The 25,651-nt window shown below is 42.9% G+C and overlaps 1 protein-coding gene across 1 annotated transcript in view; it reads left to right on the top strand.

Annotated features, from left to right (window-relative positions):
• Positions 1-23,766, top strand: part of si:dkey-100n23.5 — a 52,146-nt gene extending 28,380 nt beyond the window's left edge. The window contains exons 12-13 of the mRNA XM_067603993.1: positions 10,878-11,025; positions 22,011-23,766. Coding sequence (XP_067460094.1) covers positions 10,878-11,025; positions 22,011-22,178 — 316 coding nt within the window. The 3' untranslated portion in view covers positions 22,179-23,766. The remainder of the gene's footprint in view (positions 1-10,877; positions 11,026-22,010) is intronic.
• The last annotated feature ends 1,885 nt before the right edge of the window (positions 23,767-25,651 follow it).

Below are 25,651 nucleotides of genomic sequence, written 5' to 3'. Positions count from 1 at the left end.
CCTATTAATTTGTTAGCCTCCCCTCCCTCTCCCTCTTCCCCTACTTACTCGCCTCCCTCCCCCTGGCTCATATCCTCCTCCTCCTCCTCCCCTCTTTCTCCATCTCCCCCTCCCTCCTCCCCTCCCCTCTGCTGAGGGCTGGAGTGTGTAAAGTGTTTGTCACGGTGCCGATGCCGCTGTGCTCTGCCGTGCGGAAGCAGCGCACGGCAGACAGCCTCGTGTGTGTTTTTCTGTACGTGTGTGTAGGCGGGTGGTTGGTTTCGTGTCAAGGCAAATGTGCTGTCGCTGCTTGTTGCCGTGTGCGTGCGTGTGTGTGTGCGTGCGTGTGTGCGCACTTGTTTGTCCGCCCCGACTTGAGCGTGTGCTTTTGCTGTTTATGAGCATTCCCGTGTGTTCGTGTGTGCGTTTTTATTTTGTGTGTGCATGCCTAGCGTGTGTGTGTGTATGTGTGTGTGTGTGTGTGTGTGTGTCTGAGTGGGGGATTATTTCTATCTGAGCTCCAAAGCCTCCTAAACAGGGCTTAGAGAGACGGCCCAGGGCAGCAGCTAAAGCCGTCGGGTAGAGCTCTCGCTCGCTCGCTCGCTCGCTCGGCACCCCTCTCTGCTGCTCTCTCTCTCTCTCTCTCTCTCTCTGCCATTTCTCCTTGCCCTGATCCATTGCGTTAATACACAGACACTCCCACACACAAACACACTCTTGTTTTGGCCCTCATCTGCTGCCACACACACATAAATGCGCACACACAGAGACAGTCACACGCCACACACACAATTTTAATCTGTTCCAAATGCACACTGGTAAATGTGTTAATTCGACACCAGCTGTTGCGAATTGAAATGGGAAAGCGTTCCTACTTTTCCTCTCCCGCGTTCGCGCACACACACGCATGGACGAGTCATTATACATCATTTTACCGTACACATCTCTCTCTCTCTCTCTCTCTCTCTCTCTCTCACTCTCTCTCTGTCTCTCTCTCACTGTCACTAATTCACTTGCCCTCATTTGGCGATGCAAAAGTAGCACCAGACACTCACACCTTCGCACTTACCCCTAATTCCCTCCTCCTTCTCCTCCTCCTCCCCTCTCTCTCCCTCTCTCTTTCTCTCCCTCCCTCTTTGCCACTTCAGTTTCTCTCAGCCCTTTGTGTGTGTGTGTATGTGTGTGCGAGTGTGTGTGTGTGTGTGTGTGTGAGCACTGCCCGGGCACGACTAGAGTTTTCACAGTCTGCTTCTCACATCGCTTCCCCAGTGTGCTTTATGGTGTGGGTGTGTGTTTGTTTACAAGGCTTGTCTAGATTCCTACTGTGCGCGCTTGTACGCCTGTTTGCATAAATAAGCCCTCTCCTTGGAACCTGGCTGCAGATTTCGGTGGCGCATCGCAGCTTGATGTGCGAGCGCTTCTCCTGGACAGCGTGCCCGTCTTTTACAAAGACTTTTTTTGCTATTTCTCCCCCAAAAAATGATTCCTCCCTTCACCGGGGAGAAACTGACGGCCCCATTTAGTGACTTTTTTAAGGCTTTTTTTTTTTGTCTAGAAGCCAGTTTTATAAGTGAGGCACAACGCAGAGAGCTAGTTGCCTTTGAGCAATCGGGGTTAGGCGCCTTGCAGAGGGACGCTTCAGTATGGATGGATTGGTCCTGGCGGCGGGGCTTGAACTGGTGATGTGTCTGTAACCTTGAGTTCACCCCACCGCTCCAGGAGGCAGCTTGCATCCTCCTAGTTATTCTTGGTTTCCCTCGATGCTGCGTGTGGGTTTTGCGGTGTGTATAGGCCTATACATGCTTGGAGGGGATTTTTGTATGGGCTCCCTACAGCGCCTAAGCCCCCCCCCCCCCCCCCCCGCCTTTCTCTGGAGGAGATCTGATTTCCCTGCTCCAGGCGAGCAGAGAGAACAAGACCGTGTGTGTGCGTGCGCGAGGCTGTGTGTGCTTCAGTGCGCGTCTGCGTTTGTGTGTGCGCGCGCGCTACCCGGGCCAGGCAGACCTTCCCCATCTCCGTTCTGCGCTTTGAAAAACGAGGAAGGAAATCTCAGAGCAGCAGTTATTATTCATCCCTCAAAGAGAACGGGGAGGAGGCGGAGGAGGAGGAGGAGGGAAGGAGGGAGGGAGGGATGGATGGAGGGAGGAAGAAAGAGAGAGCCAAACGGGAGGGAAGGAGGAGGAGGAGGAGGAGGAGGAGGAGGAGGGGGGGATACATTAACTCTTATCTCACTGTATTTGGCATTCTGCATCCCAGGATGCGCTCTTTCTCTCTCCCTCTCTCTCACTCCTGCTTGCTCTTTCTTTTCTACACTCCCTTCCTTCCGTTCCTCGCCTCTATGCCTCTCAGAATATCTTGCATTCAGTGCGCATGGATGTGTGTTTCTGCCTCGATGTGTGTAGGCTGGTGTGTGGTTTTTGTACTGTATACCCTAATATCTTTTGTGGTGTATTTTGTTTACTTGAACAAGTGAGCTTCTCAGATGCTGAAAGGCAGCATGCAAGGTTCCATCTCTCATCTTTGTTTGTCTGCAAGCCTTTTTATTTATCCATCTCTTCACATTCAATTTACTGTATGAGAGTGGCAGCGTTGGCCTGTTTGCTAAAATAAGTTTTGAATTTCATATACTGTAGCTTGCAGGAACTGGATGTGATGTTTTTTTTTTCAGATTTGGAGGCAAAACTCTTTTCTTGTGTTGCTTTGATCTGCGATCTTTGCACGAGTGATTCCCAAGCTCCAGGTTGCCATGGCAGGGCTCCAGGGGGTCGCCAGCAAAGTCAGGATTAGCTGAAATTCATGCGCTAGAAGTTAACACATTAGGAAAACACATGTAATAATTTTTGTTATCAATAAGAGTCATTTCTTTACTCTTATTGATAACAAAAATCCTCGCGAATCAAAGTCTGTGGTTTTGAGTGTCATGCTTTCTGAACATCCTGATTGTCTGTATGATAACATAGCCACATGTCGCTGTGTGGCCTAGATAGTATTTGGGTGGATTTATGACCGTGCCTATTGTGCGTGCGCCCATGTGTGTGCGTGCTCATGCTTTTGCGTCTCAGGCAGTGATCGGTGTGTGTAACTGGAGACGGAGAGCCCCGTACCCATTCGTCTCCCGTTGAGCAGCGGCGACGCTCCGCTATTCATCCCCATTTAGCGAGACAGAGAGCTGGCCTACAGGGCTGTGCGAAGAGCAAACACACACGGGCCAGGCACCCACGCTGAGGCTGGACACACACACACACACACACACTCACACTGACTCTCTTGATTCAACATCGGTACAAAAGATCTGAGGAAGAAGAGTTCATGTGCAACACAGGTGCACAGAGTACCAACAATATATATACAATGATATACATGTGTTTTCATGCAGAAATATACAAACATAAAATACTCATACACATATATTTGTCCATGCCCATACACAGGCATACAAACATTAACACGCATACAGCAAAGTAACTATACATACAACTATAAATCCCTATATACAGACATATAAAGCCCTATATAAATACATGTACCCTTATACAGACATACAAACCACATACAGGCACATATAGGCGTATATATACGTTCATGTACATGCATATGGTCTACACATGCACGCATAAATGCTAAAAGAGATAGTAGATAACCTCCCTCACACACACTTAGGTACGTGCACGCATTCAGTGGCGCGTGCAAACACAAACACATACACGCACACACGCAGACACACACTCACACTCTGCTCACCCTCCCTCTGCTCTTTCAGGCACGTCTTTAAATATTCATCACTCTGGCTGCTCTGAGAGTGCCGTAAACGCTGCCTCACACTCCGGGGAATCGCTAAAGCCTACTCTATCATCTGCTCTCCCTCCCTCCTCACTCACACTCTCTCTCTCTCTCTCTCTCTCTTTCTCTCTCTCTCTCTCTCTCACACCACACACACAAACACACACACACACACACAGAGCTACATCCACTCACAAGGATAAACTCACGTGCACAAACACTCAAAGGCACAGCCTGTGGCATCGCTGGACACACAGACACACGCCAGTACATGAATCAGGCGCGGGGAAACACATACGTGGCGATGTACGATGAACAGATTTTGTGCATGTGTGAGTGTGTGTGTGTGTTTACTGGCTGCTCCCAGCACAGAGGGTTGAGTGGTGTTGTGTTCCAGGAAACAGGATGTCTCTTTGTTTGGGTTTTATTCTGTTGGTGAACGTTAGCCGCTTCAGTCCCCAGGGTCTGTGTATGCCTCTTTGTCTGTTACTGTGTGTGTGTGTGTGTGCGCGTGCACCCATGCAGGCGTGTGTGTGCGCTTGTGCTCACATGTTTATGCGTGTGTGTGTGTGTGCGCTTTGTTTCGGCACACCATGCCTCTTGTTTGTATGTTTCAGCCTGATTCCAGAAATATTCGGTGAAGTGTTGGCACAGGCGGTTGACAGGAGATGGGAGCGTGTGCTCGTGTTCGTGTGTGTGTGTGTGTGCGTGTGTGCTGTGCATCTGTGGGTGTGTGTATAATGGGAGTCATACCCTAAGCTGTGACAATTATCCCCATGTTGACCCCGTGATCAAAGTAGATTATGTTCCAGTTTTCAATTGTAGTGCATGTGCACACAGACACTCGCACAACACATGCATGGTTTGTTTAGATACTGTCACACTGTCTGTCTCCATATCTATAGAGTGCACCATATTCCTGCTGATAGTCCACAAGCATCAGAGCTTTATGCACATTTGAGTGGCTGATCACATGTTGTCACTGAACAATGAAAAGCCTGTTCTTAGTTTGCGCTGCCTTAAAGGCTGTCACACATGCACAAAAGACAACAACCAACAGAACCTTTTGAACCAGTTTATCCATAAGTCCGTTTTAGTGAGTTACTGAGTTTTATTTTTTTTTTTTTTTAAATTAGCTCCTTATAAGTTTTGTTACTTTAAATAGTTGACAATTAAAACTAAACAGATCTGATAATGCATTTAAAAGGATTTGGATTTGATAAGTGAATTATACTTGCTTCAGATTTGATAAAAGCATATCATGCCCCAAGGCATTATGAAGCATAATTAGACATTATTGAACTGTGGCAATTCTAGTATGCTAATGTGTGTTTGTGGAGAATGTTTTGTCATGGTAGTTTGGAATTTTATTTGTCAAATTGGAGCTAAATTTAATTTCAGGGGCGTTCAAGGGGTCTTAAAGAGCCAAAAAAAACTGTCTGCAAACTGCAGGTATGCTCTCCAGTGGGTATAATTAGAGGTGTTACTTTTTTTATTCATGTACAATAAGATTTATCCTCAGAAATACATTTTAATATCATAACATCTTCCTTGGCTTAATAACTTGCCAATGTTTTGTCTAATGTGGTCAGCAGCAAAACATTTAGGAGAGCTGAAATAAATTCAGGAATCACTCTCTGACCTCCCAGAGAGTCAAGGGATTAAGGACGTTTTGGCAGAATTTTCCCTTTTAGTCAGAGAAAAGTTCAGATTTTCTGTCAGCAGCAGCGCTGCGGGCAGCACTAGGGCCTTGTTTTGGCACTTTGAAGCGTGTGATTCGTCTGGAAGAAGAAAAAAAAAAAAAGACGTTAGGCAGTCAAAGAGAGGAGGAAGTGCGATCGGGGTCAGGATGACTTCTCTGTCTGGCCGCCCTCTACTCTCAGAGAAGGAGTTCTCGTCTTGTACGTTTCACTCACAGCTCTGAGGATGTGCGGCACAACAATTAAAGGCAGACGAAAAGGTGAACACTGAAAGAGGGAAATTGATGGCTGGATGGTGGTATAGACTGGCAGAGTGGGATATTGGAAGAGAAAGGGAGAGGCGGATGAAGGATTTTGTGTAGAATCTGGAGGGTGAGAGAGAGACGGGTTCAAAGAGTGACTGACAGCATGATAGATGGAAGGTCTGAATATGTGAGCGCGGCTCGGAGACGCCGTCAGAGTACTAATGACTGACTGCATGCTTACAGGTGGTGGCAAACTCAACGCTTAGAGCCACGTTTTAACTCGTTCTATGAGTGTGTGCGCGCATGTATGTTCATTGCTGTTGACCGTTTGCTCCTGAGTCCTCCAGTATACACAATATCATCCCTGTTGTCCAACACCAGTCAGCCAACTGTGAGACTCGCTCGACTACCCCGCACACACAAACCCTGACAAACACACACGCACAGCAGCTCAGCCAGGCATCGCCCGCAGCCACACTCTCCTTCCCACCACTGCCTCCCTCATTCATCTTTCATTAGCCCGGCTCACACAGGAGAAACAGCCTACCCCCCTCCTCCTCCTCCTCCTCCTCCTCTTCCTCCTCCTCCACACGCCTCCCTTCTCTCTCTATCTAACCTCCTCGCCTTTTTTTCTTCCTCTCTTCTTATCTTGGTTTCTCTCGCACGTAATCGCTTTTGTTTGTCTCGCTCATGTCTTGCAATCTGTCTTTTTTGATATCTCTCCTCCTCCTCCTCCTCCTCCTCCTCCTCTTCTTCCTCGCTCGCTGTCTCCTCTGCTTTTTAGTCTTTTCCATTCAGCCTCACTCCTTCAGCCCTTTCCCCTCCTCTCTCCTCCTCCTCCTCCTCCTCCTCCACCATCGCTCTCGGCCCTCGTTCCCCTTCACAGCCTCACTCTTGCACATTGTCACCTCTTTATTGTGTTCTTCCTCTTCCACTCTCCCTCTCTCCTTCCTGTGCAGTGCTGTTTCTCTGACACTCGTCTCTGCCGGCCCCCCCACCTTCCTGTCTCTCTTACTCTCTCTCTCTCTCTCTCTCTCGCGCTCGCTCTTTCTTTCTTCCTTTCATTTCGCTCTCCGTCTCTCCCTCGATGGAGGGGAAAGGCTCTTCGCCTCTAATTGCGGCTGTTCCGTTGCCATGGCGCGTGTTGCTCGGCGCTGCGAGGTGCTGCGTGTGTGTGTGTTTGTGTGTGTGTGTGTGTGTGTGTGTGTGTGTGTGTGTGTGTGTGTGTGGCAGGCAGATGATTGCTTGCTGCCAGCTCTCGTTTCCCGGACGCCGATCGCGTTTCTTTGCGGCAACAGGGAAAAAAAATGAGACGCCAGAAATAGCCCCCCTTCACACAGACCCACTCACTCTCACCGCTGCACTGTTCAGAGAGACGCACGCACACACACACACACACACACACACACACACACACACACACACACACACAAGCAGACACACACACACATCCACAGCATTTCCTCTCCACCTGACAACCTCAATGCATATGACCTAGGTTATGCTTAATGTACACACCTCTCCACACACGTACAGGCAGGGATGTGTGTGTTTATGTATGTCCGCATGTGTCAGACCTCCTCTGTGTGTGTGCTTCCTGCGTCTCTAAGGAGGTTGTGCGGGGACTCCTGATTTATTTCACCTTTAATGGGAAGTGAAATGAATGTGAGCAGCAGCTGGTCTGGTCCTCGGAGATACAGCGGTAGGCTAACCCAGAAAACAGGCAGCGTCGCTCTAAAATGGTCCTTACTCTGACAAGTGCCAGAACACGCCACTGTACGCTCCACTAGCCGCACCACTGGTTTTATTTTGAGCTGCATTTAGACATTTAGTGGACACCCGTACCCAGAATGACTTACGGCAGGTAGCTTCTCATTACAGGTTGGTTTCAAACCCTCGGCCAACACATCCTGTGGTTTCTTTCCTGTCACAACTTTTTCAAAAGGTAGTTGGAAGGCAAGTGGAGACAGATTAATAGCAAATAAACCTTACATCCTCGTGCTGCAAAAGAGGATAAGAGAGGATTATAACCAGATTTGTGGAGGAATCTCCATAATCATCTTCTATGCTGTTCACCTGCGGTTCTCACTGGGTTTTTCAGAGAATTAACAACAAAAAAAAAACCTCATAACTTATGTGATGGCTTAGTGTGGCCAAGTAGAAGTGCCTCTAACCTGTAATTTAAAGGTGCACCAATTTTGACATTCATACTGTTGAAGGTTACGCAATAAACTGAAAATTTACCGAAAATCTCTCAAATGCTGGAGAATCTACAGTTTGACACACAGGTGCTATTGAAGAAGAGCTGGTATAGAATAAAAAGATGCCATCATATGGACACACAGTTAACAACATAATAGAGGACAATCAAGCTAAATGTAAATGCTGTTGGAAAATAATAAAAACTTGAAAAAACACTTGAAAACACACTTAAAAAGGGAACATCTCAGATGCAGATGTTATCTAAAGCCACTTCACTCCTAAAACATGACGCAGGTTGAACAAAATAACACATGGATTTCAATGTTATTCAAATGTTTGTAATGCTTCTTATTCTAATATTTGCAAGATTTGTTAAATGGAGCCCATTTTTACTATATATATATATATATATATATATATATATATATATATATATATATATATGATACTAAAAGGATTCTTAACCATTGAATAAACTTTCCTGTTTTGTGATTTTCTGTTTATTGTTCAGTAAATGGTGAATGGAATGTACTTATTGCCCTTTTTCTACCGTAGTAGACAAAGCCTTTCATTCACCCATTCACACACTCACACACTGATGTCCATGCAAGCCAAGTAATTTGGGCTTCAGTGTCTTGCTCAAGGACACTTAGACATGGGGAAGACAGGAGGACCCAGGGACTAAACCACCAACGCTGTGATTAATGAACAACCCACTAGGGTTTCACTAGGGTTGAATGCTGGGAATTGAGAACCCGGGATTCCCCGGGAAACAAATATCATGCCAACTTGGAAGAAGCGACAAAGCCGCTCGTTGATTAAAATGAATACAGGTTATATAGGCTACCTCTGCACACAGCATTTTCATTACCAACATTGGTGCACAATAAACATCACAGTGAGCACAAAAGCCACAATTTGTGTGACTTTAATTGGTGGAGGCGTACACACACACACACACACTCGACAAACAGAACTTTTCATGTGTTGTTCTTTGCCTCTTTAATTTTTCACTACATACTGCATGGATTGCAGGTTGAAATGTCCATTGGAATTCAACTTTTAAAGTGCTCAAGGCAGAATCTGTGACGAGATTAATGAGTTTTACCAATAATGTCGTTAACAAGTCACTGAATGTAATCCAGGGTTTTGCAGCAACTCCGTACTGATGCTCTGTTTCTTGCCCACTACTGTTTGTGTATGTAGTATTATCTCCTTTGGGTTTATTGAATACACAGCAGCAGGATCGATATGTGCATCTCCAAATTGAGAGAGGTGCTGTGGCATTTTTATACACGTGACATAGCAGGGGCAACTTCATTAATTATTTAAATCTTCCAACTCAGCGACAGGATCAGTCAGAATCCAATAGTGGCCTCAGGATCCTCAGGATGAGTCCTTAGCTTCATCAGAGATTTTGAGACATTTTTATTTTCAGCAGAAAATCAAAGACAATCAGTTTGTTTTTTTCAGAGATGGTCTACTTTAAAAGAGAAATGCTATTCTACTACATAAATAATCAATATTTAAGAAAAACACTTGAATTTGGATAAATATCATTATATAATTAATTTCCCTCAGTTCTAAAAAATCAAATTTCAGTCTGCAACAAATTCTGGGAATCTTGGGAAAAGAGTGATATATTCCCAGGGAGTTATCATTTTAAAATTGTGGGAAATTCAAATTCTGGTGAAATTTCGTCCTTAATTGTAGTTGCTTGGCTGGTGTCACTATAGCCTGTCCAGTAATGTCACAATATTGACAACACGGTTGTGTAGTGAAAAACGGGGAAATGGTTCAAAACATACCAGCAGCGCTGTTACCAAAGATTTCATGGAAATCATCATTACTTTAAATAGCTGCAGATGAATCTCACCCTCTGACAGTGTCGGTCATTTAGAGATGAGTCACTGCAGCGCCTCATGTAACTCCATCTAACCACAATACAGCATTGGTTCCTCAAATGGTTGGGTTTGTGTCTTCCTCCCCTGCGGGACACAAGTAGCATGAGGATGACTTTTTCGACCCTGAGGTCAACCACCATGGCCACTTAGTTCACTCTGCACACCCAAACCCAGAAACAACACACACACGAAAAACGCTGTGAGCAGTGTACGGTTTGATTCTCTCACTAATAGATCAATAAAAGACATTAGTGGCAGGCTAACCCGGCGAGCAGCGCTAATACAGGGTTAATCCAGGGTTAATGGCTGAGGAGCATCATTCTCAGAGGCAGCCATTAGTTTGCCACCATACCACACAATATCAGGTTCTCCTCCGAGTCATGCCCCAGGCTTCCAGAGAGATAGGCACAGAGAGGGGAATTGAGAAGAAAAGAATAGAGGATCACCCTCATGAGTCAAGATGAAAATGAGATATCCAGACAGATGAAACCCAATGCAAAGAAATGGGAGGGATATTGGAGAAGGGGGAAGCAGTGTGCGGGGAAACGTGCGTTGAATGAAAAAGGGGGAGAAGATGGGACAGTGAAATTGTGGCCAGGAGAAGCAGGAAACTGAGATGAGAGAAAGAGGAGGGAAGGAGAGGAAGGGAGTTGAGCGCTACACTTCTCCCTGTCCTTGTAAAGTGCTGCGTGCTGTCGAAGCGGCAGCCAAGAATGTGTCAGCCCAGCCGTCTCACGCTGCCTAATGGGCTCTTAAACGCTGATATAAAGCTCACTCGCTCTTTCGCCCTCCCCTTTTCCTCTCCCTCTCTCCCTCTTTTTCTGCCTCTGACGCTCGCTCTCATTACCTCTCGTTCTCACCCTGTCACTCACTCTGTCACTCACTTGTCCTTTCTTTCTCTCTTTCCCTCTTTCTGTTGCTCTATCAAGCTCTCACTCTCTGCCTTTCTCTTTTTGCCTCTCTTTCCTGCCTTTTTGAAGTTCTCTTGCAGGTTGTCTCTTTATTTACAACTTGTTTTTAATGGATGAACTCAACACTTCTGTCTCTCTTTCTTTTCTTTCCACCAGGCTCCATAATGCCTTCTACCCGCAGGATCCATCCTTCTCGCTGACCCTGTTGCACGTCCTGTCAGCGCCACTCCACGGCTTGGCCAATGCCTTTGTCTTTGGCCTGGATAGGGACTGGTGGAGCCTACTGAGCCCTACTGGCATGCAGGTATAACAACTGCACACACAGGCATGTACATGCTGATGTTCAGCCAGTATAGTATTTACCATATTTACCATGTTGGTATTTATTTAAAAATGTAATAAGAGGATAAACCCCTTGAAATGCACCGTCTCGTTTTCAAGGGTGTCCTCAGGCACAAAACATGAAAGTTAACAAACATTTAAACAAAAAACAAAACAATAAATACATAATAATAATGATAATAGATCCAGCAGCACAAAACAATCAACATAGTAACATCAACACAGACATACACATAAGGGCTCTCCCACCATCCTAAACCACATCCACTACATCTCCTACAAGTGTCATCTGTACAAAAAATGAACGAGAAAAAAAATAAATGAACAGACCAAATAACATTATGTCAAAGTACTGAGTCTACTTAGGAACTAGAAGTGGAGGTATACAATCAAAGACAAACACAAGTAAATTTATGACAAACAAGCAAAGACGTCTTGAAGTCATGGAAAGAAATAATTGATCTGAGTGAGTTAGACAAATTATTCCAGACTGATGGTGCTTTAAACTTAAAAGCACGTCTCCCAGTTTCTTTAAATATTCAAGGCACAATAAAAAAGGATGTTGAGTGTGTCTGAGTGAATATGATGATTTGACTGGAACTAAAAGCTATTTTAAGTATAAAGCATAAAGTAAATGCATTTGAAAACAAAGAGCAACCAATGAAATTGTCTCCAAGAGTAAAGTGGTAGCCAGTCCAGTGTGTCGTACATCAAACAATGATGTGGGCGGTAAGGACATCCAAGGACAAATCTACAAATATTATTGTAGCCTACATTTAAAGGATGAAGATGTGTTTCAGAGGTGGTCTGGTATATGACATCACCATAATCAATAATGGGAAATAAAAGCTGTTTGACAATGTGTTTTCTTACTTGGAGAGTAAAACTATTAATTGACGGATAGAGCATCCTGAAACTAGCATTTGTTTTATTTCTGATAAAATCAATATGAGGCCTAAAAGAAAATTCGGAATCAATCCAAAGTCACTAATATTTAAATTTATCAATGTTAATAAGGGGAGACCCATCAGTAAGATTAATAGCCAACTCAGCAGGTGAATGATTAAGATTATAAATAGTACCAAACAGCATACTACAAGACTTCTGTTTGTTTAATGTGAGATTATTATTTATTTGTGTATATAATCGTGTCATCTGCATATAACTGAACAGAACAATTAGAGAATTTTTTTGTAAGATGATTAATAAAAATATAGTATAATCAAAATATTATTTCAGCATGCCAACATGTGCCAATTATTACTAAACACAAATTACAGCTGAGGCTGATGGGAATGTCATTAATTTTGCGAGTATTTGCTCATGAACCAAAATATTGAACAAATCAAGATTTGACATGATGATGCTAGATGAAAGTTTAAGGGAAAATCAAACCATTTCATTCAAGTCAAATTTATACAGTTCAAAACCAAAACCTCAAAGCATGAATGAAATTAAAATTATGAAATTATGTGCCATTCCATCAAGTAGATGATGAGATATATCAGTGGATAAGTGAAAAGTTTAACCTGCTGGTTTTCCAGTCCTTGCATGTTTGAAATGTTGTGTGCTGCTGCTGGTGTTGTTTTCAGTTGTCAGGTTAAGTAGAATCAATTATTAATTAATTTTTAAGGATAGATATGAAAAAACACACTCAGCTCATCACAACAGTGTAAATCTTGTTTTAGTTGATGGATTCCCCTCCTACAGATTTTATAAATGGTTGGTGAAAGCTGTTTTGTGAAAATATTCTACATACTAACATTAGCAGTATTGACCATTCTCTGTTAAAGGCTCTTTAAGGCTCTATAAACGAGGTCTGTCTATAATCAGGTGGTCAATTAAGGGCTTAAAAGAATGCACAGATGTTGGAGGAGATTGTCTCATGGGAGACTTAATCACTCAGTGATGAGAACCAGACAAAATAAAAAAGTCATTTATTTTTACTTGGTGGATGTTTTCTTACTGGGTTTATTGAAAATTTGTGTATAATAATCTTAATCAAAGGATTCATCTCTATCATAATAGAGGAATTGCGATATCAACATCAACAGGTCTCTGACCATGCTCTGTCTGAACTGTAATTAACAGAAGAGGTGAAGCTAGATTTTCCTCTTTCAGATGAATAAGCTGGCTAATAAGAGCAGATAGAGAACACAGTCAAGAGCTAGTGTATCACGATGCAGAAATTGAATTTTGAAAGCCACCAACCTCAGTGCCTGGTAAAATAACTGTTCAGTCATTGAGATTGATTAACAGCCTTGTGAAACTCAGCGATGCACAAGGGTTGAGTGATGTTTTAATCAAATCGTTAATTGACAATTTATGAAAACAATTATTGTGATGTGAGAGCCGATTTTCTTCTTTTACAGAAGTTCAGAAAATCATAGACCAGTTTTCACAAATTGGAGCCTAAACAGTTGACCTACAGCAGAGAGAGGCTCAATACAGAAGCCCACATATCATCACTTCAGCAATGAAACGTGATGCCTCACTAGGCTCTTTGGGAAGAATAGTTAGCATGTAGTAGTCAGAATGGAAAATAATTGATCAGGATTAGATTTTTTGATAATGACCCAGTACGATAGCACCAATACCAAACAAACTGAAACTGTATTATTAATTGATTCTTTAGCAAAATCTGAATTTCTCGAACACATCAGTGTTAGATGCTAATTTTGTGTACTGGACAATTTTCATGAAAGGGGACAGTGTATGCTTTTTGTGATTTTCTGTTATTTTATACTGTTATGATGTCAGATATCTATGCTAAACATGGTTAAATTTCCAAAACCTGAGGTTAACATAAGCAGAAATGCTCCCTGCAAGTCAAAAGCCCAGGCTTCAACCTGCTCTAAACGCAGTTTTTTCTACCTTAACAATGAGCTGACATCAACTTGTTGCACATGCCCATAAATAGCCGTCCGTTCTGTAGCCTTTGTTGCTAAGGTTTTTCCATATGTTGTTTGCGTTGTCCACTCTCAAATTTTGGATCAGATTTCAGCTCGAACAAGAAAAGACATATTTGAGAAGTTAACATTTCGAATAAAGAACGAGAAAAAGTAGTGAAATCCGACTACTATAGTTTGTTCTGTGGTTTGTTGACTATGTCTGCTGATGGGTAGCTTCCAAAAGCTGGCCAATCAGAGCAGAGTGGTCTCTCATTGGGAGGGGGGCCTTTAAAGAGACAGAAGCTAAAACAGTCTGACAGAGGCTGAACTGAGGGGCTGCATAACGGGCCGGTATAAGATAAACAAGGACTTTTTTTAAACTGTAAATCATTCAAAGATATTCCAGTAGAGCCCCAGATTAAAAATACAAGCTTGTAAATGTGTATAATATGTCCCTTTAAATCTGTGGAGACATTTCGGTCTGTACTCAAAAAGTATTGAGTTGATACCCAGCCCTTGACTGGATTTGTGACAAAAAAGTCACAGGAGGAAATAAAACTGAGCTAACCAAGACAGGAAGTCTTCACAGTTGTCAGCCATCACTGTTACTTGACTTTCTAGTGGATTTATTCACTTAGTCTCCTCTCTGTACAATGGGCTGGATTGAGACTGGATTATATATCAGTCTGTATATATGTATCATATATATATCAGTGTCCATCAGACAGACAACAGCAACACATTCTGAGAAATTATATATCCAAATGTCCCAAATGCATATAATGTCATCATTACACCTCCATCAGTATGATAAAATGCAAACAGAATTTGTCTTTACATTCTAACAATTCTTATATTATTTAATGTTATGGAGTGACCTCAACTCTCAGGGGTTTATCAAATCGCCTATTAACTGACTTTTTATAACTAATACATTTTTTTATACTAACACATTTGGATTGTACGTTTTAAAGCTACATTATGCTATTTCTAACCTCTAGAGGGCAGAATGACGTGCAGTGATGAGCATTTAAATCTCAAGTTGTTAAGACTAACATCTGAAATACACTAGGCATGAACACGGCACAACACATCTGCTGCACCATTAAAATCAACTGAAGCTGCTCTGCTGACCACGGAAACTGCTTACCTATTAAGAATAGCTACTAATAGTTACTCTATTTTTACGTGGCTGATCAATTTTTTTTTTCCTCTACATGTGGCTACACAGCCCTACAACACGTAAAAACTACTGGAACTGCGTAAAAAACGAGTACAATCTGTTTAAAAATGATTAAAATAAATACCTCATTGTACCAGGGGCAGCAAATCAGCCTATGCTTCCAAACCCTGTATAACCAACTGCATTATCACGTGGCGAAACTCAATATGCGTGCGATGAAGCTGGTCATCTATGTGGAAAAATACTGGCAATGTAGCCAGCATGAGGGATGCAAATGTGTTGGGGGTGGGAGGTCCCCATAATCTGTAAAGTACTTTGTCTTTTGCAACTAACTTGACAAAACTCAGTCGACTTGTTTACATACGTTAATAGGCAATATGGAAAGGATCACGCACAGCTGAAAGCACATAAGACAATAAATGTACAGTACACATGTAGACAAGTCTTATTTTTGCAGTAGTTTAAGTGGGAAATGCTTTAACTTAGCCATTTCCAGAAGTATCCTATTTGAAATCCCCTCAGAAAACTGAGCTGGCACGCAACTACACACTACAAAGATGGAGTCAGAGTAGCAGGTAAAATACCCTGCTCCGCCCCGCCTACGTGATGCATCATGTCCGTGCCTGGTGTATTTCAGCTGTAACAAGTTAGCACACAGCTGACTACTAAAACCACCAGCAGAAACAGAGCAACATGAGCATCCCATTGGAGTTGTGTTTCTGGCCACCAGTTAAACGTTAGACTGGTATTCACTCTTTATTTAGCTCTGATTTGCTCTGCCAAGAAGCTGAGAAAAATATCAGGTTTTGTCTTTGGCTAGCTAAGTGTTTGACTTTCTTCATCAGTGACTTGTTTTTCTTCAGTTCTCTGCTGTTTGGGGTTTTGCAGGTAGCCTGAAGTTAGATTGTGTGAGGTTGCTGGAAGCAGTTGCTGACATTTTCGTCGGCCTGGATAATCAAAACAATGAGCGGCTTTGTAGCGCTGCACAGTGCTGTGTTGATTCTCACTCTGTGTCTACTCTGGCTGCGTAGCGTAAGCAGCATGTCAGCAGAGCAGCAGCAGCTGCAGTCCTCCGTCAGTGTCTGCAACATTTTGACAGTGCTCACAGCCCATTACACAATCAATGTTGTTATGCACGTTGAAGGAAAGAAAATAGACTTGAAGCCCAAAAAGATGCTTCAGGTTGCAGTTACGCATGTAATTCATGAGTGCAGCCCGTTATACAGCTGGTATAGACAGCTTCTGCCAGTAAAATTGAGGCAGATCTGCTCCATCAGATAAGCGTTAGATGGACAACTGAAAAACGTTGCTGAAATGTATCCGGTGTAGACAGGTGTCAATAGTATTAATTTTTCAAGCAAAAATGCCAAAAATCCACTGATATGAATGTTGCTGGTTTTCTAATGATAGAGAACTGAATATCTTTTGGTTTTGGACTATTTGGACAAGCATTTTGAAGACTGCTGTGGGAAATTGTAATGGCATTTTTCACCATTTTGTGACATCTTATACACCAAAGTACAGCAGATTAATCAATAATGAAAAGAAGTTAGTTGCAGCGCTAAAACATATTACCAATGAATCTGTATTTCATAATCACAATGTAAGAATTTTGACTTTAGGCAGACTTAATACTTCATAGAAGTTTAAGTTGGCTGACTTCATAATCCTACAAAAACTCTATTAACTAATTACCTTAGAATTTTTAATCGGGCTACTTAATTCTCCAAAATGAGTGTTGTCGTCTGTCAAAAGTGTTCATGCATCATACATACAGGAAATTATTGTTGTCTCAAATATCAAATTCCCTTAATTATGGTAAAAATAGAAATAACTGGACTTCCAGCTCATTCTGAAATTAAGTTTTTAGGGAAGTGTAATGATGAAATTTACCAGAAAGAAGATGTTTTTACATTTGAATCGCAAAACTCATTGGTTGCATTTCAATAAACACCACAATCAATACTGTTCTCCACAGATTTGTCTCACTCTACAAACATTGACAGTATCTGCGGATATGAGACGAGGCTGATATTGAACTGCAAAGGGGGAAAAAAAATCTCTGTGGTCTTAGTTCACAAACACAGACATAGACACACATATTGTCACCCACTCAGTATCAGCAGCCAGGCTGATAACGGGTCATGAGCACAATGTGGAAGAGTGGAATGTGTGGTATGACCTTCAACCCAAATGTCAATGTTTCACTGTGGTGAGTGGGGAGAGAGAGAGAGAGAGACCGAGAGAGTGAAATGGAATCTCAATGTGTTCGTAAATCACAGAGAAAATGCGGTTTGTGCGTGTCAGAGAAAGAGAGAGAAGGTAAGAAAGAAGATGACCGAGAGAAAGAGAGAGAGAGAGAGAGAGAGAGAGAGAGAGACAGGCAGCGTGTGTGTTCGTGACTAACAGCCGGTTGTTATTCATCTTGGCATGCGACTCCCAGCAGCCCCCTCACATCAGGTGTGAGATTGGCGGTGGAGAGGAGGGGTAAGGGAGTGAAGGAGGTGGTGAATGTGGTGGTGGGGTGGGGGAGTTGTAACAGCATCAAAACATTCCTTCCTCAACGCAACGAATCTGCGCTTTCATACCAGACACCACCTCCCCTCCCAACACTGCCTCCTCTCTCTCTCTCTCGCTTTCTTTCTCTCCTGCTGTCTGTGTCTCTCTCTCGTCCTTGTGTCTGCTGTGCGGTGAGTTTACATGCATTTAAAAGATATAGGTTCACATTTTTTCATGTTTGTCTTAATAGGCTATGAACATTCCATATGTGTGTTGGAAGAGTTGTTGATCCCTCCTCGCTGTACTTGCCTTGAAAGGATCCCGCATGGTCTCTCCATGCAATTAGAGCTGCAACGATTAGTCGATTAATAGATTAGTCGATGGACAGAAAATTAATCACCAATTGTTTTGAGTCATTTTAGAAATGTTTTGGTTTCAGCTTCTTAAATGTGAATATTTTCTGGTTTCTTTAGTCCTTTATGATAATAAGGACAACATTTGAGGATGTCACTTTGGGCTTTAGGAAACAGTGATAGATTAGATAGAAGATAGACATTTTATAGTCTAAACAGCTAATCTATTCATCAATAAAATTGACAGATTAATCGATAATGGAAATAGTCGTTACTTGCAGCCCTACATGCAGTGTCAGCACATTTGGATTTTGTAATTTAATATCTAGCTTTGCAAGACAAAACGTTTTTTTTAATACATGGTATAATCTATTTCATTTCCAAAAGACCTGCACCCATGTGCTTGTTCCAGACCTCTGGAGCAGCGACCACATCTCTGATTTGTTCAGTGATTTAAATAGATTTGATGGGTTGTCCATTAATGGCTGTTTACCGTGGTTGGAGAAAATGTTGACCAGTCAGAGCTTAGTAGGCAAGATTAAGAATAGGGATGTGATCTTCCTACACAGCGGGCTAGCTATCTAGCTACATTCATGAAAAATGGTAAGATAAACAGCGACAAGCATGGACGAGGTCAACGCAGCTGTATGGGCTGTTTTAAGTTGTCTTACAAATATAACTTAAATTTACATATTTTTTGAACGTTGTGAAAAATGTCAAGTTAACCGATCTTAGCAACTGCTACCACAGCCTCTGTGTTGACTGAAAATGACTTCGGCAAGGTGGATGTGTTGTTCACTACTGATTGGTAAGGGCAAAACAAAATACCCCACTCCCATCAAGAAATCAGGTAAGACAAACACAATGTCAGGATAAATTAATCAAGTGAAACTAAATGCCAATTCAGTTTGATTATCAAGTTACTGCTCCTGTACAACATTGTGGATACTGATTGGTTTCTCTGGGATCAGTGTTGCAGAAGGGAGGGTGTTGTCTGCTGCTGGGGACATTATGTTAAAAACAGCACAGCGTCACACTCTTATACCCCATTCAGAACGACCCAGTGACAATGGTTAACCACACATCTGGGGTTTATCTCTACGGGCCAGCCTGCGTCCTCTGACCCTCCTTCACAACCCTCCTCTTGACCAGGGTTGGAAGCAGGTCTGATGCAGGTCCATTTTCTCATGAATGGAGTCCTCAGGTTTCAAGTCAGTAATCTGATTAGATGGGTTGTGAGAATGTGTTGAGAATGATGTAAACACTTAAGACAAATAAACTCAGCTCCACACCTGGTTCATGATCCAGCCAAAAATGCTGCTCTTCTTGATCGTACTTTTGATTGAAGCTGATAGGAGAGCATTACTTGTTGCAGTAATGGTTCATAAGGTGGTCGCACAAAAAAACATAAATCCTAATAAATAGATGATTGCCTGGAGCAGCTCCATGTTGTTCATTCCTCAGAGTACAAACAACGTTCACTTTTATTGACGTCAGATGCGATGCCTGGGTAGGCTGTAACGTATGTGGAAATGCTATAGTAATACAGGGCTGGAACCTCGTCTTATGTGAATGGCAACAACGCTGGTTTGACCAGTGTCCAACAGTCTGGCATGAATGGGTCCAACAAGGGTTGAACACACGTTGGACTAGACTAGATGTCATACACACTTCTGCTATCTGAAAGTGGTATAACTCAAGGAAACGTGGACCAACTTCTGTTTCTAGAAAAGAATATAAAAATTGAAGCTCATTGTGGTGGCAGAAGACTGGAACTCTAAAATGATTGCAGTTAAATTTTACAGTTACTTGAAAAAAATGTAATTGAATGAATTAGTTCGGCTAAAACTAAAACTTACACTAATTAGCCCCCTCCATTACTGAACTGCTGCATGTACACAAAGATTTTACTTAACCAGGTTACTACAGTGCATTTGAATTTGATGTCCAATTTCCTGTGTAACCCAGTTTCTCCCAGTAACCTGGTTTCTTGTGTGCATGAAAAAGTGCTAGTGTCTGCCGCCTATCTCTTGCTTTATCTAGTTCTCTGTTGTTTTTTTGCTCTCTTCCGTGGCAGTCTTTGACTGTTCTCCTCCTCCCTCTCTTTTGCTATCTCTACAGTATCTCTATCTCTGTGCGCGTCTGTTCGCCTGCCTCCTCTGTTCCCTGTACTCTGCTACAGCATCTCTGGCATTTATCTCTCTTACATTATTTCTGCCTCTCTCCTTTGTGTTGCATCTCCCTCCCACCTGTGTACTCTCCCTCTCGCTCGCTCTCCACCTCTTTCTCGCTCTCCTTCCCTGATATTGATCTGCATTCTAGCCATACAGCTGAACCGCCTGTGGCTCTGCAATGAGCTCACCTCTTACTCCTTCTTCTGTGTGTGTGTGTGTGTGTGCATGCAGCAAAAAGCTGCTTTCAATCCCCATATGTCTCGCTATCATTCCAATCTTACTAATTATGAACACGCAGTGTGCGTCCACACAGGCGTTTTCAGGTTATTTTTGTCCACACCGAAATGTTTTAACAATAGTAAATGGCTAAATCTTTTTCTCCTCGTCCCATTTCAGTTGAGTTAATAAAACCATCACATATTAAAGAGCGGGGCAGACACAATCTGGTTAAACTTTAAACATTCTGCCCAATCCTGCTCTCTGTAATCGCCTATACTGTGTATGAAAAATGCCAAATTCAGAATGTAGTTGTTCTCATTTACATATTTTTCAGTTTCTGTTGTCAGACAACAAAATGAGCATAAAATAATGATTGGATCGAGAGTCATAAATGCTACCTGTTGACCAGGTGGACAGCACTGTTGCACAAAGATGACAATCACTGTTTTATGATTGCGAGGTTGTCTGACACACTCGACATTAATACAGCCTAATGACAACACCCATGTTGCGTTTATTGGTTGTGTATTAGTTAGATAATTAATGAGCGATCAGAGAGCTTTAGAGGAGACAGAAAGTTATCTTTTTATATTTACCGCCATACAGCCCCAACCACTCATTGTTTTCCAAAAGTCAAACACTAAAATTTTTACCCGTCCACACTAAGACTGAGAACAGCCCTGCGTTAAAACAATGCAAGGGGCTGCGTTGTTTTAAGGTACCAGTGAAACAATGAAATCCAATTCAGGAAGTCAAGCTGGAGTTACAGATTAATGTATTTAGAGGCTTATCAGACGCCAAAACACTGCACAACAGTTTGTAATACTCACAGACAGAGGAAGGTCATCACGGCGGCAACTGTTTGATCTTTCATCATTACAATTGTGAGGTAAACAGTCGAATACAGCGTTCATGTTAGAAAGTAATCCACCAGGAATGTGCTTACCCTGTTCAGCTTTTTCGTTGTTTTGCCAAGCCCTCTGCAGTGTCACCCCCACTGCGTCAACGTACTGCACCCGTTCAAATGAATAAAAGGGCTGCATTTTTTCACGCAGAGCTTATGTCGGTCTGAGCGCCGCCTAAGCAGGTGTTTATTCCATGAACAGCCCTTGTTTCAGGTGCCGGTGAGACAATAAAATACGATAAATTTGAAGTCTTACTGTGTATAGCGTTAAGCGCGTAATTAACATACTCAGCTCTGATTGCACGTTTAATTTCTCCTGTTGCCACTATACTGGCGCATGACGGAAGTAGTGAATTTCCCGAGCAATATGTTTTCACACATCGTATTCAGGTCCTGGTTGTTCAAGTTGCATCATATTGATTGGGGAAGCTGTTGACCACAACAATCACGTTTTCCTCCATTTAGTTTGAAGTACGGTTCTTTTACATCGTTGAGTGGAGTAGAAAACAAAAACAGCTGTCCATTTTTTAAGGGACTCAAAACAACCACGACCGCCTCTCTCAAGGTTGTTGCATTAAAGGACGTTTGCATAAAGTTGAAGGTTGCAGCGGCTAAAACGAAGAGAAAAGCTTGCATTTTCAGATTTACTTGGCTCACTGTGAACATACTCATGTCATGTGTTAATTCCAAACTATGTGTGTCTGTCTGTGTGTGTGTGCACTAGCTGGCTCTGCAGTCGCGGCTGTGCGACAGGACACGGATTGGAGAGTACCACCCCGGGGCGGTGCGCTACACACAAGCTGACCTGGTCGACCTTAGCGATGACGACGACGATGACACGAACGTGCTCTTCTACTCGCCTGACATGACCCTGAAAGACCGAGGGCCCTGAGAGAGGAAGAGAGAGAGAGAGAGAGAGAGAGAGAGAGAGAGGGAGACAAAAGAGCTGGAGGGAAGAAGCACGCGGGAGGGTCACAGCCAGAGAGGAACGCAGCGGATTAGAAACTGAGAGGGAGGAAAAAGAGGTAGGGAGGGAATGGAAGAGAAGATTGGGGGGACAGTCAGGCAGATAGAAGCCGGAGATGAGCTGTCAGGTTCCATTATTAATCCCCATCCTTTACTATTTAATATCCTAAAGACGCACACACACACATACTGAACAGAGCTGCAGCTCCCTGCAATACTACCATGAGAGAAGAGCAAGAGAGAAGCGGCTCTAAAGATCCTCCTAATGTTAAAGGCATCTGCTGCATCTCATATGTCTTAAAACAGTTTCTCTCTCTGCACCTCACTCTTGACTCCTGCATTCTGCAGCGTTTTGCCATACTACCACAAAAATGAAAGAAAAAAAAAAAAACATTAAGGGCCGCTGGAAGTCAATCGTAACAAGGTGTTAGTTTAGTATTTGCAGGTGAGGTGAAAAGCAGGCCTGTTAAAATGTTCCCTGTGTCAGGCGTGAAAGCATCTACATTCACCCGTCTGAACACTGAGATCGATCCTGTTACTTAATCAATTTTTTGCCGATGGTGGGGGGGGGGGGGGGGGGGCGTACAGTGGAAATACAGAAGGGGGGTTTTTAAAGATAGTGAAGATGTGGCAAATAAGTCCAAAGCACCAGTGCTGCTTTCAAGGAGTCTCTCCTTCCTCAGACAGTATTTGTTTCTCTTTGCATATGGCAGTACTGTTGTTGCGACTTTCGCACAAGTATTCCTTTGAAGATTGTTTTGTATTTTTTATGAACTATTACAGCTATTTGTTATATTGTATTTATAACAGATCAATGTACTGTATATATTTAAGTGTACACTCTATTTTTGTACGTGCCTTGGACTGGAATGTGAAGGAAATGCTTTTCTTGGTCCGAACCTGCTGCTCTTACGTTCATACTTATGGCCTTGTGAACAACTTAAAAAACACGTTATTTGTCAACACACAGCCCCCCCCCCCCCTCACACACACACACACACACACACACACACACACACACACACAGATGCATATTTCTAAGGTGCCTGTCAAAATGGGTCTGAAAAGATGACACATACACGGCACCCACTGCATAGCAACAGCCTTTGATGGTTCATCATCTCATGGCCCTTGTCAGGGTTGGAGAGTGGGACATAACTGAGGTGTGATTGGCAGGATAATAGAGTCACTTTATATTCAACCTCAGCCCATTTGGTTTTTCCCATATCTAGGTGGTTTCATCACTGTCGGCACGTGCTGCCGGCTGTCAGCTGCCTCTCTGACAAGTTGAACTAATGAACCGACACTTGACCCTTTTTACCCTTGAGTTGTTGAACTTTTCTGCCGGGCGTCAGTGACACCAGAGTGCAACTTTAGTTCGCAGTTCACAGAGCCGCACGCACACTAACGCTTTCTTGCACCAGGCCCTTACCCCCTCTTTTGGCACTGTTGCCGGTTTTACTTGACTGTGCACTCCATCAAATAAATGAGCAGGAGAGACATTTCATAACAAAGCTGAGACTGGGTGTGTTTATTTCATTTTCACATTGATGCAATCCCTCATCCCCTCATGCCGCTGCCCTGCCTTTTGTCAAGAGTGTGTCCATCCATGTGTGTGTGTGTGCACCGTGTGTCTATGAATATATGTAAAGTCATCTTAGACCTGAGCTGCTTAAATAATGGATATTAATTATTGGTTGGACCCTGCTGGCCCCTGTCTAGTCTCCAAATCTGGTTAACTGGATTTTAATTAATGAAATGCACGCCATGTCCTGCAGAAAAGCAGAGTTTTCTTTCACACACACACACACACACACACACACACACACACACACACACACACACACACACACACAGCTCTACCACAGACGCTTGAACGTTTCGAGCCCCGCACTATCTCCATATAAAGAGCCCGGGAAATAAGCAAATCTCCCTGTCACGCAAGAAGAATTATTATTCTCCCCTCATATTGTCGCGTGCTCTGTAATTGGATACAATTTAACACCCGCGGCCCAGGGGCATGTCGGCAGGCGCACACTGCCTACCATTAGCTTGCCTCGCCTCACCACCCTATCATTTGTCAGATCTGTGTTTGTGTGCTTCTGGTGCCTACTGTGTGTGTGTGTGTGTGTGTGTGTGTGTGTGTGTGTGTGTGTGTGTGTGTGTGTGTGTGTGTGTGTGTGTGTGTGTGTGTGTCTGATTGCGCGCGCACACGTGGGGCTCGAGAAACCGGAGCCTTTGTTGGAGTCCGGCCATGACCTGGCCATGACGCACAGAGAGGGAGAGAAGGAGGGAGAGAGGAGAGGAAAGAGGGAGAGGGAGAAGCGACAACAGCAGCAGAGCAGACGTTCAAAAACAAGGTGGAGCTCCGTCACCTCGGAGCGAAAGCGAGGCTGGTCAGATTGGTGTTTGTGGCTTCTCTGCGCAGCGTCCACACGGAGCCTCGTCTGCTGTTTATTAGAGCCCAGTAGTATTTACAGGCGGGTGTGTAAAAAAAAAAAAAGAAAAGAAAAAACTCTGCTCACCCACCGCTTACAGTAAATAGAAGGCTGGAGAAGGTTAATGGGGAGATTACAGTGTGCATTGAATGATGTCTTAAATGTGTAAATAATTGACTGGAAGTTGTTGTGTAGCCCTTTACATGGAATGTTTTAATTGTTTTGCTTTAGGCTGTTGGGATCGAACTGGCGCTGTATATTCCTGCGATATGTGATTTTAAGAATGTGCGGAATAGCCCTTTTTGTGGCATTAATCAGTCGGAAACGTAAAAGTATAATTTAAGCAGACGCAAAACCTGGAATATCAAAGTATTTTTGTGTTCCAGATGTAAATATTTTCAACCTATGAGCTGCAGTATGGTTAAATGAAGAGTTTGGTGTTATTTTACACTTTTCTTATTGTCAACAAACCCCATAAAAAGACCAAAACAAACTATGTATTAGTCTGTTTTAGAGCCTACCTGTTAGCTTCCCCCAAACACATTTGAAGACATCAATCTTTACAACTTTTTTAAAATTTTTAAAAATGCTCATAAATGGTCTAAAGAAGCTGAGCATTATAGCTTTTAGCAACTGCTACTCCAACCCAGAGTAAAAGTGCGTTTGTTGGGGACTATTTTCAGTTGTGGATTAATACACATTTGGTGTTCTAGTGAATATTTAGGCAGCACGACGATGATTAACAAAATGTACAGTTTTTGTTCATCATAATGAAGGAACATGTCACCTGGTACAACAGTGTGGCTCACTTATGTGTCTGATAGTTTTTAGACAATGAGTTACAGTATTTGTTGAAGAATATCACCAAACTCATCCTGTGATTACTTTGCTCTCTTATTTTAATCCCCTTTTTGATATTTTTGCCTTTGCTTTGACAAATGACTTTAGAACTGACAGGAAA

This window comes from Thunnus thynnus, chromosome 11 (genome assembly GCF_963924715.1).
Source record: "Thunnus thynnus chromosome 11, fThuThy2.1, whole genome shotgun sequence".
Lineage (NCBI taxonomy): Eukaryota > Metazoa > Chordata > Actinopteri > Scombriformes > Scombridae > Thunnus > Thunnus thynnus.
Note: the sequence above shows the minus strand (reverse complement) of the source record. Positions and strands in the feature narration are given on the sequence as shown.